Here is a 12,471-nt window from a genome sequence, read left to right on the forward strand (position 1 = left end):
AAAAAAAAAAAAAAAAATTAAGATAAATTAAAAAAAATCTTCCTAAAGGTACATAATAAAAAGTAGCTGGTAGGTAGCGAGCAGCCCAACTCCCTTTGCACGAAACTTAAACTAGTGGCTGCTTGGTAAGGTAAGGAGTGGGGGGGGGACCCGAGAAAGGTATTTTATCGGGAGAAATATTTATTAGGATAGTGAAAAAAAAAAAAAAAAAAAAAAAAAAAAATTGGAGCAATGGAATTCTTTCAGTTTATAAATATCAGAATTTTCTAACTGTTTAGTTAGTCGTGTTGGTGCTTATGAGGACAGGAACGCAAATGCAATAAATTAAATATGTTACCAAGATATCATCAAATTAGTTTTGATGCGTTAAATAGCCTTAAGTTACACACACACACACACGATAAACAATTCTTGTTAACATGAAGATTGCAAACGATGATATACATTCTAATTGGAAGCCTCTGTTCAGTCTCTAAAGACAATGGATACCCCCTGTAAGGGTAGCTGCATGTGAAATTGTGAGGCAAGGGTTGCACAATCTCAACCACATCCCTCCTGAATTGGCACTGCTTGAGTGCAGTGGCAAGGACAAGTCCAGGACAACTGGAAACAATGCTGAGATAAGCAGAGAGCACATACGTCACCTGGAATTCCCAAATAATCACCAATTTTAGTACTGACTAGGTTCAACGCTGCTTAACTTTGGTGATCTAACAGGAACTGACGTGTCAACGTGATTATGCCGTATAAATTCTAATACAAAACATCTTATGTTTCAGAATTTCTGAGGGGGTGGGGTGAAGATTGATAGTTTGGATTATTCTGACTGTTCTCCTCTGGGATGTTATCCGTTTTATATGGGCAATACTAAGAATATCATCATGAATTACTTTCTACCTAGTTATAGATGAAACGATTGCAAGCTATTACTGTGGATTATATAAAGGGTTCTCGTTGAAATTCTATACAGATTCAGAGTTTGATATAATTCACCCTACAACGGTCAGAGATTACATTGTCCGAAACGTTCTGAAAAGAACATCCCAAGATGATAACAGTAGTTTGAATAATCCACGTTTCAATTAGATGCAATTAAATACTTAAGATTGTTAAGTTTATCAACATAATATTAAAAAAAAAAAAAAAAAAAAAAAAAAAACTAATATGCAATTAAATACTTAAGATTGTTAAGTTTATCAACATAATATTAAAAAAAAAAAAAAAAAAAAAAAAAAAAAAAAAAAACTAATATGCAATTAAATACTTAAGATTGTTAAGTTTATCAACATAATATTAAAAAAAAAAAAAAAAAAAAAACTAATATGTGAGATAATCTTAAGAATTAACCATACTTAGTTGTGATCGGTATATAGTAGCGCCCTTCACTTTTGACAGACTATGGATACCCACTGTAAGAGTGCCTGCATGTGGAATTTTTGTGGCAAGAGTTGCGCAATCTCCAACCATGCCTCTCCCGAGTTAGCGTTGTTAAATACTCGTGGCAAGTGAAGGCTCAGAACTGGAAACAATGCAGAGGTGAAGAGCATATACAACACCTAGATTTCCAAAATAGTCACCCATCTGCTCCTAGCCAGGCTCAACTTTGATCTGACTAGAACTGGTGTATCAACATGATTATGTCATATATATATATATATATATATGACATAATATATAATACCAGTATTTATATATAGTTTTAATCCCAACAGAATAAAAAAAAAAAAAAAGCTCAATACACAATAAAAAGTAGAGCTTAATATAATATATATATATATATATATATATATATATATATATATATATATATATATATAGTAATTTATAAAATATATATGGCAATTAAGCTACACTGAATATTCTGCGTTTCATCCAACTATAGGATTCGTCAGGCTTATTCGCGCATAAGCCTGATGAATCCTATAGTTGGATGAAACGCAGAATATTCAGTGTAGCTTAATTGCCATATATATTTTATAAATTACTAACTAGCTCTACCTACGTATTGAGCACTTTTGAAGTAAATACTTAAAGTTTACGCATAAATCTATACTTTCGTATATTAAATTTATGTGAATAAATGAAGTAGTTTATATATATATATATATATATATATATATATATATATATATACACACACACACATACATACATACACACCCACACACACTTTATCTTGATGGAAACAGAACTGTTTAAGGAGTCAAGAAAAGTCTATTCTTTATCAAAAGGTAAAGTATACTCAAACTGAACAAGCTTCTTCAACACACAAAACCGCACAATCTAAAGGTTCGTCCAAGTTAATATAGCTCGGCATGTGTAACAACAAACATCAGTTGAGATACTAAACTATTCGGGCCAATGTTAAGGTTTCGTCACCAACATGTTCATCTGACTATACCAAAATTTTTGACTATGGTAAGTCTATGACTATGATATGGTTTCATCGATACTAGAAAAAGAAATCTTGACTTAAATAGAAAGATAACCCGAACACACAGCTATATAGACATTATATATAGTAGTATGAATGTTTATAGCAAGTAAGCTACACTGAAAGTGTTTCATTTCCTGGGAAAAATCAGACTAATTAAACAGATTTACATTTCAGGATTGTCTTATAGCTAACTTGTGCCTATTATATTATACATACATACAGTGCCGGCAAAAAAAGTCCCCACTTGTAATTTTGTCAAAAACTGCAAATTTAAGCTAAATTTAATGTAACTGTTTAAACAACCTATACTCCATTTAATTCGCCTTTTATTCCTCTATAATTTTACCGGTTCATATTTGACTTTTAATTGAAATATTCTAGTGTTCACATCAATTTAAAAAAATAATTTCAAATTGAGGAGGCAAAAAGAAAGTCCGCAGCAACAAATTCGCTTAAAACCAGCTTAAATTATCACCCCCTAAATCAGTTTAAAATATCCACTAACAGGCAACAAAGCATCTCTAATCCTAATTGTTGTTCCAGGTTATACAACATAATATTTAGTCCATATGCCACGACTTAGTGATCATTAGGAGCTCATTAATCTCCCCCTTTCTGATTTATCTAATCGAGAAATCGGCTGCAGATTGAAATGTGATGAGAAAACAGTACGAAAGACTGTGCAAAAACAACAGTGTTCGTGATGCCCCTAAATCTGGTTGTCCTAGAGTTACTTCTAACAATGAAAACAATGCTATCAAGATCCGCAGCCTAAGAAACAGATTTGAAATGGCTCCCCAAATCCAACAACAGTGCAGTCTTGTTAAATAAAAAGTGCTCTCTTTCTAATGTTAACAGATTAAAGGAATTTAATTTGCAAGGATATGTTGCAAGACGCAAGCCAATGATTTCTGTAAAGAAAAGAAAGCGCCGTCTGAACTTTGTCAGATGCAGTGAAGATCATGACTCTTCATATTGGTCAAAAATGCTTTTCAGTAACGAAAGCAAGTTCAATAGGCTAGGCAGTATGTCCGGAGGCAAGACAAAGAATTTAATCCAAGGTGTTCAGTTTCAATGCTGCAAGGTGGTGGAGGTTCAGTTTTGGTGTGGGGCACTATTAGTACCAATGGTCTAGAGCCTATAGTTCGCTTGCAAAGTTGAATTAATTCGACCAAGTACATTAATATGTTGACTGAGCATTTTCTACCCTACTTTGGTCGGAATTTCGATGATAATCCCATCTTCATGCAGGATAATGCTGGCAATGTCAAGAGGTTCCTGGAAGAGTATGATATTCCGTGTTTGGATTGGCCTGCACAATCTCCAGACCTCAATCCTATCGAAAACGTATGGCATTACATCAAGCAACAGCTACGCAATGATAAAATTTTAAATTTGGAAGAACTTTGGAAGAAAAGTGGGATGTCCTTTCCCCGGAGTATTGCTGCAGTCTAATTCAAGGAATTCTCAAAAGATTGCAAGCTGTCAAATTGCAGAAGGGTTATGCTACTAAATATTAACTAGTTCATTGTGTTCCTGTTGTATTTGTGTTGCATTAATGTCCTAAAGTTACATTTAAATAACAATTTTCCATTGTGCTGACTTTCTTTTTGCCTTCTCAAATTTGCAGTTTTTTTTTTTAAATTGACGTGAACACTAGAATATTTCAACTAAAAGTCAAATATGAACAGATAAAATTATAGAGGAATAAAAGGTGAATCAAATGAGGTATAGGTTGTTTAAACAGTTACATTAAATTTAGCTTAAATTTGCAGTTTCTGAAAAAAAATATTATGAGTGGAGTGCAGACTTTCTTTTTGCTGTCTGTATGTATATATATATATATATATATATATATATATATATACACACACACACACACACACACATACATACACACAAGACATCTTCAGTCAGAATTTTTTCTGCCCATTTCAAATATGCACATTTGTCTTGATAAATAAAAGTCATGATATTTTTAAAAGGCTTCCTCAATTTTTATCTCCCATCAAATAAAACCCCAGAAAAAAAAAAAAAAAAAAAGTGAAAAGAAAGAAAACAGCAGTTAAGTTTGATTTTTTTTTTTTTGGTTCAATTCGAGTGGACACAAAATTTAAAGCCTTTTGAAAACCTGCCTTGAATTTATTTATAAAAAGTGTGCTTTGAAATGAGCAAAAAGAATCATACGAATAAAGATACTGTTTTTTTTTTTTTTTTTTTTTTTTTTTTTTTTTTCAAAGTAAATTTGGAAGATTTAAATTTATATGTATATACAGGTTTAAAAATTTTTGAATATTAAAAGCCTCTTATATAAAAATGAGCTAAAATAATTAGTGGAAAAAAATATAAACATCTGCAGAAACCTGGATATAATAATTCTAAAGTCTAGTTTCACACAACTACATATGCATGGTTGGTTAATGGAAGCCTTAGTTTCAATAATAATCAAAATTTATTTTAAATGAAACATTTTTTTTTTTTTTTTAGTTTGCAGTATTGGAAGGATTTTTCTTAAAGAACTTTGAGACAATACAACTTTAATATAAAAAAAGTGAAAAAAAAGGGGACAAATTGAAATTATCAGTCAAATTAAAAATACAAAATAGGGAGCTACAAAATCTATTCAATTTTATAAAAAAAAATTCATAATAACCTATTCATGAAAATATTTTTAACCAAGAAATTTAATGTAAAGTGGTTTTCTGATTTTTATAACATCTACTCGAGTAGTCTACATTCTGGCTCGACTGCATATACCTGCCCCATAAAAGAAACAAAATGTATATAAAATGTGAAAAAATTGCAATAAATACTAAAATACAACAGGATTTAGGTAAATGAAAACAAGTAGGCGAACATTGTCAATCTGGTGGCTTATCAATGTCCTAATAACTTTTCCTTTCTTGCCACCAACTGCCACTTGACACGTGCTACGATGAAGCCCCGCTCTTTTGAAGCTAGGGTACTCGCTTTACCATGCCAGCTTTGCTCCCACTGACCTGGATACCCGCATTTACTTAAAGGTCATTCACTCATATATATACATATACAGAAGCGATACACATTTTCATATAATGACCAGTACTCTACGACCACAATTCTTCGCCGTTCTCAGCAAAACGTTTATCAAAGATGGACACAATTGTATTGACATAAGGATTCTTTTGATCCCAAATTATAAACATTTCTATAGCCAAATCAACAGCTTTGAATGAGCCTATCTAATATTTTTTGATTGCAATGAAAAAAAAAAAAAAAAAAAAAAAAAAAATTGGAGATTTAACTTTTATGAGGATGGTTTGGATGTGTACAGGGAAAGAAAATGATTAAATAAAGAAATGGTAAGAACGGAGCTGACATGCACAGAAAGGTCTACAAATGTTTGAGTGTAAAAAAAAAAAAAAAAAAAAAAAAAAAAAATTAAAAATTAATTTTAATTATTGGACGACTATTAATGGAGTGATGGCTGGCTGGCTGGAAGTAAACAGCGTTGAATTAAAAAGAAAAAAAAAAAAAGAAAAAATTGTAAGGATAAAAAACGGAGGTGAAAGAAAAAAATTACTTTTATGGAGGGGAAAAGTTAAAAATAATCTTTAACTATCCAATTAGTCACTCATCTTCCCCCATACTCATAACAATAGGATTGTATTCAGACACAAAGCATAAGAGGACAGGCCTTAAATGAAAAAAAAAAAAAAAAAAAAAAAATGGGAGAGGAGTTAATTGATAGAAAATTTGGAAATCACAAAATAGTTTTTTTTTTTTTGTTTTTTTGAAAAAGATTTTTTTTTTTGTTTTTCTTTCCAGAGGTAGTTTCAGTGAGAACAAGTGATTTATATATATATATATATATATATATATATATATATATATATATATATATATATATATAGACTGTTCACAATAAATGTCCCTGCCTGCCAAAGGAATGGTCATACCCGTTGTTAAAGACAGCGCCTGATGTCAAGTCCGTCACCATAGGCTGAAAATGTTCAAGATCAAATAAAAGACAATTGGATAAATAAATATAACTAATTTTAGTCATATTAAAATCCTGAAAAAATAACGCACAGCGAAATGAGATGCAAAATATGATCAATTTGATATGATTTTGCCGATAATAAATGCCAAAAGTTTGAGATATTCAAATTCACCATTTCCGTTTTTTTTTTTTTTTCTTCTTTCACTTTAAGAAAAATAAACGATCAGTCGATGTAGACTTTTGTTGTGGGAACAGATGACAAACTTGTGTAATCAGCAATGAACGAATCTAATCAAACGATATCAATTATTTCCGTATCGGACTCACATTATCAAATAACTTTCATCATCCTATCACTCGAGTTCTTTTAGCCGCTTCTATCGCAGAAGCCGAATAGAAATAATGATTAAAAAATTAAAAATATAATGAAAAGATTGAAACTTTTTTGTAGTACTTTCTGTAACCAGATACAGAGTAATTGTCTGGAATAAAAATTTTTTTTTTTTTTTTTCCTTAAAAAAGTCCGAGGTAGAATGTGCTTGTATTACTGCAGTAGCATGCACCAAGCAAGCTTCAGTTTTCTCTTTCTCCCTCTCACTACTTTATATGTTCTGAAATGTGCAAACTAAAATAAATCCTATCGTGGCAATCTTCGTTACAGATTGGGCATAAGTAAGGACGGCTTTCATCCTTAGAGTGCAATTTCTGATGGATACGATACATGGCGTATTCTTTGAAATAGCATTCACAGTGTTCACATACAAAGAGACGTCCAGCAGAGAGCAATGAAGAGACGGTCTCTCCATTGAAGGAGCTGACATTTTTATCAAATTTCACTGGGGACGTACCGTTAGACACTTTGGCTGGACTGTAACTCCTGTTATTTTCCTGTTTGACACTGTGGAATGCTGCCAAGTGAGCCCCATACATGTTGGCATGGACGTTATCAGGGATTGTCCGACTGCATTCACACAAGTTTGTCTGAGCCTCAAAGTCCCGGTAGATAATTTTTTTGGAAGTATATTTATTGCTCAAGTTTTTGGCCGGCATTTCACTATTATTTATCTGAAGTAGTAATGGTGTGGACATTTTGTTGTTTTCGAGGCTGGTATGCAACATGGAGGACGACGAACTTGGTGTCAGATCCCAAGCAGGCCTGAGCTGATCCGAAGAAGGATACTGTTGTTGGATATTAGATTTATTGCGCATGCTGAGGTTGAGGGCAGTTAAAGGTGGGGAACCAGAAGAATAGGTGCCTATTGACGTAGGTGGTTGAACTGCAGCAGCTGCAACTGCTGCGGCGGCAGCTACTGCTGCTGCTGAGGTAGGTAAGGGTGCGTGGTATGCATGTTGATTGCTGTGGCGTTTATAATTCAAATATATACCACCATTTGCAACAGATTGTGACAGACCCGATTCTGTTGGATGCGATTCGTAGCTTTGTGGATTGGGTTCAGAGGCATCCGGAAGGACCCCGATTTGAGAAGCATAGTTTGTTTTGGCGTTATGTAGAGACGGAGGAGGCCCAACAACCTTCTTTTGATAGTTATTAGCGTTGTACGCTTGCGCTTGGGACGAGAACAGTTCCCATATTGAAGATGCTACAATACCATGTTTGCGGGCGTGTCTCCGAAGAGTCGAACCCCGAGTGAACTTTGCCTCGCAAACGCAGCATTGATAGGGTTTTATTCCGGCATGTAGTTTCAAATGCGATTTCATGTTGTTTTTATATCCGAACCTTTTGCCGCAAACTGGGCACTCAAACGGTTTCAGACCAGCATGCACTTTGATGTGGTATTTGAGCAGATAAGGTCGGGTAAATTCTTTTCCGCAGTCGTTGCATTTAACTTTTGCTTTACTTCCATCATCATCGTCTTCAGGCATCCGATTTTCTTCTCCATCACCCGCACCTCCGTTGCTGCCATTTCCCCCTGCTCCACCATTATCAGACTGTGCAATCGCCACTTCATCAGAAGGAGCAGCTTCTGTTTTGGATAGTCCCTTATTGTTGACATCTGTTATGGCATCTGCATTGGATACAGGTGTATAGCTGCTTACAGATGCCAATGTACGGGTCATTCGTGAGGCGTTAATTTTTACAATGTAAGCGTCGTAATTTTCATGTTTTTGAACATGTTGCTTCAAAGTGCTTATCGTCTCACAAACCTTACCACACGCAGCACAGATGCATGGGTCACGTCCATGACGCCGTTGTTCATGAAGTTTCAAACTATAGTTCCTAGTAAAAGACGTTCCACATGCAATACACAAGAATGGCTTTTCTCCAAGATGGGACCGTTCATGTCGAATCCTCATGGCCGATTTGAGGAAACGCTGTCCACAATAACGGCAAGTGTAGGGTTTGAATTTAGTGTGCAATTGTCCGTGCATTTGTAATTGTTTCTGAGTGTCAAATAACTTGCCGCACAGACCACATCGATGTTTATTACTCATCTTTGGTAGTTTTCGTTCAAGTTTTAAGACTGAAGGATGAGAAGATCCCTGAGCGATTGGATGCAAATGATCGTTCTTCTGAGAAGCATCCGACATCTGTGGCAACATTTGGTCCATCTGGCCTGAAGTGTTGGTCTCGTATTTGTACAACTCCATATTAACCTTGCTATCCTCGCGGTTCTCATCTTCGGTTCTTTCGCCGACACGGCTTCCACTGGACTCACTATCTCGATTGGACTGAGGTTCCAAATTTCCTGCCTGATTATACACCGCATTTGATGAAGTAGCAATGAGCTTCTCGCCATTGATCTGATCTCGACTGTTTGATTGGGACGGAAATTTTGCCAACTGGCTTGATGCATTTATCGGGGTAGAATTGGAATTCATGAACAAGCTGCTTTCAGATGTATGCGACTGTGGTAATAAATTTCTATTAGAGTACAGGTTAAGAAAGTCTGAAGACTCCTGCTTGACAAACACCCCTTCCAAGTTTGCTTGGTCAAATGACCGCCGTCTGCTCGTAAGCGGCTGTTTCGCAAGCTCGTCATCAACTGCACCTCGACACGAATCAGATGCTGGACTTATGGAATTAGTTAGCGATGCAGGGCTCTGGGAACCAAGTGAATAGAACTTTCTATCTAAGGACAGATTGCTGCCATTGTCGACAGAATGTTCGTTCTGATCGACGCCGCCAGCATTTCGGAGAAGAGGACAGCGTTTTTCGTGATATCGTCTGGTTGTAGAGCGGGTAAAAGTTTTCCCACAGTAACAGCATACCCGTGATTTTCTGGGGAAACTCTTTCGAGAATAGTTATAAACATTACCAGTGTACCCGTAGTCAGGCATGGCAACCCCACTAATTCCATAAGGGAAGGATTCGCCACCATAGGTGACTCGTTTCTGGGCAGAAGAAGCATCTTCTTGAATCATGGATGTATTCATTAGACTTTCGTGAAAGGCACTAGTAGCTGGCAGATCCATTTCACAGGAGGGCAACTCCCAGTCACAGGTGCAATGAGATCATGACTTTCAGTTCTGAAAAATAAACAAAAAACAATGAAGAGTAACCAGTAAAAAACAGACAAAACAAACCACAGACAAAACAAACCACAGACAAAACAAACCACAGACAAAACAAACCACAGACAAAACAAACCACAGACAAAACAAACCACAGACAAAACAAACCACAGACAAAACAAACCACAGACAAAACAAACCACAGACAAAACAAACCACAGACAAAACAAACCACAGACAAAACAAACCACAGACAAAACAAACCACAGACAAAACAAAACAAACCACAGACAAAACAAAACAAACCACAGACAAAACAAAACAAACCACAGACAAAACAAAACAAACCACAGACAAAACAAAACAAACCAGACAAAACAAAACAAACCACAGACAAAACAAAACAAACCACAGACAAAACAAAACAAACCACAGACAAAACAAAACAAACCACAGACAAAACAAAACAAACCACAGACAAAACAAAACAAACCACAGACAAAACAAACCACAGACAAAACAAACCACAGACAAAACAAACCACAGACAAAACAAACCACAGACAAAACAAACCACAGACAAAACAAACCACAGACAAAACAAACCACAAAAAAAAAAAAAAAATAACAAACAGTAACCAGACAAAAGCAAAAAAAAATAAAATAAAATAAATAAATAAATAAAAAAGCATGCTATCAGCAAGAATCGAAGCCAAAACTTTCCATAACTTGTCAAAAAAAAACAACTTAAAACCAGTGTTATATATTAGGTACAATATAATATTCAATAGAGAATTGTAATAATAAATATGAAATCTGCATGAATTAAAATATATTTTATAACCAGGCAAGCCACCAACACACCCTCTCCACCTGCTAGATTTTTTTATAAATATTAAAAAATAATGAATGAAAGTTACTTTAACCACAATTAGTTTTGGTTTAATTTTATTCAATGTAATGACTAGACGATATTGTAATATTTAAATTACATTCTTTAGATCCTGTTCTTTAAAAGAATTTGTTTTAAATAAATTTTTCCAATCAAATTGAATTAAAACAAATTATGCTCTTATGTCTACCAGTTATGCCGAAAACTAATTTCATTTCAATTATTATAAAAGCCACTAAAAGGTTTGTATTGGGAACTCACTTCTTCCTTCCCATAAATATCATTAATAAAATATCAATTATGTAACTGATAACCTTGATTCTAAATACTTTTTATTTTTAACTAACAGGGAGACCCAATGTTGCCCGGGATCGAGTGAAGATTAGCGAATGTTCCATACTGCCAATACTTTTGTCATTGAAATCAGAGAAATCGCCCATTTTTTTTTTAATCAAATTGATTAATTACCTATTAATTAACTATTAATTACCTATTAATTACCTATTAATTAACTATGCAACAGTGCACTGGAAGCTCCATACGCCTCCCCGCAGTGATTTAGTCCACAATACATTGTAATCTATATTGCACCGTAGAGAACCTATTGATTTTATAAAATTATTTTTTTTTATAATGGATTAAATTAAAGTTCAAAATTTAAGTCAAGTACCGTGGTTCAATTGTGCTCTAAACAGAATCATTTCAAATATGCTCTTGGCTTATTCAAGGTGCAGACAGATTTTCAGTATCTATTTTCAAGGCTTTTTAATGTTTTTCAAGGGTTTCTCCAGACAAAATTCAAGTTTTCAAAAAGAAATTTGATATATAAACAATAATATAAACCAAAAAACTTAATTGACAATAGAAAAGTCATTCTCATTTATCTATTTTATGAAATAGTTTTAAAAGGTCAGTTATTTACATGAAGTTTTTAACGTGCAACAAAACTGGTCAACTATTAACAGCTTTTGTTAGTTTTGTGTTTCAGTGCCAGCCATGTGCAATTTCAAGGCAATTTTACATACAACATGCCTGTGAACAATTGTATTTACATTTGTCAACCAAGCGATTAAAGGTCATTATTTTCCCTATTGTAGATTGGGATATGCTGTGTTAGTTTTACTTTTAAATTTCCAGTCTTGTGGATACAAAAGTTACATTCCTTTATCACAAAACTATCTGATGTTATATAAAAAAAAAAAAAAAAAAAAAAAATCAGGTAGTTTCGTGATAAAGGGACATAACTCATACAATAATTTGATGCAATTTCAGAACAATGTATTTCAATTTTATTTTCAATATTTAAAAAATATTTTAATGGTATTTTATTAATATTTAAAATAATAGCATTTATTTTAATTTTATTAATATTTTTACAAGTTCTTACTGAACATAAATACAATTTTCAAGGCTTTTTCAAGACATTTTCCATACTTTAATTTTTCAAGGTAATAATAGAACTACGGCCTTTTCAAGTCAAAAGTAAAAATTCAATGACTTTTCAAGACTGTACAAACCCGTTGTCAAAATAAATTAAAAAAAAAAACTATCAAATGTTTACTTGCTAATTTGCTTGGTTAAAGTAGAACCAAACAAATTAGTTAGATGTAAACACTTGATAGTTTTTTTTAATTCATTTTGCTGTTTTTTGTCTTTTATTTTTTAAATTTTTTTTTAATATAAAATC

General features: G+C 33.6%; 1 protein-coding gene across 2 annotated transcripts in view; it reads right to left on the reverse strand.

The window, feature by feature from the left end:
- Positions 1–6,878: 6,878 nt before the first annotated feature.
- LOC145293984 (uncharacterized) overlaps positions 6,879–12,471 on the reverse strand; it is a 128,842-nt gene continuing 123,249 nt past the window's right edge. For both annotated transcript variants that reach the window (XM_080140876.1, XM_080140877.1), the window contains exon 3: positions 6,879–9,908. In XM_080140876.1, the coding sequence (XP_079997002.1) occupies positions 7,017–9,854 (2,838 nt within the window). In that variant the 5' untranslated portion in view covers positions 9,855–9,908 and the 3' untranslated portion in view covers positions 6,879–7,016. The remainder of the gene's footprint in view (positions 9,909–12,471) is intronic.

The sequence above is a fragment of the Euprymna scolopes genome, chromosome 15 (assembly GCF_053919585.1).
Source record: "Euprymna scolopes isolate OS-2025 chromosome 15, ASM5391958v1, whole genome shotgun sequence".
NCBI lineage: Eukaryota > Metazoa > Mollusca > Cephalopoda > Sepiida > Sepiolidae > Euprymna > Euprymna scolopes.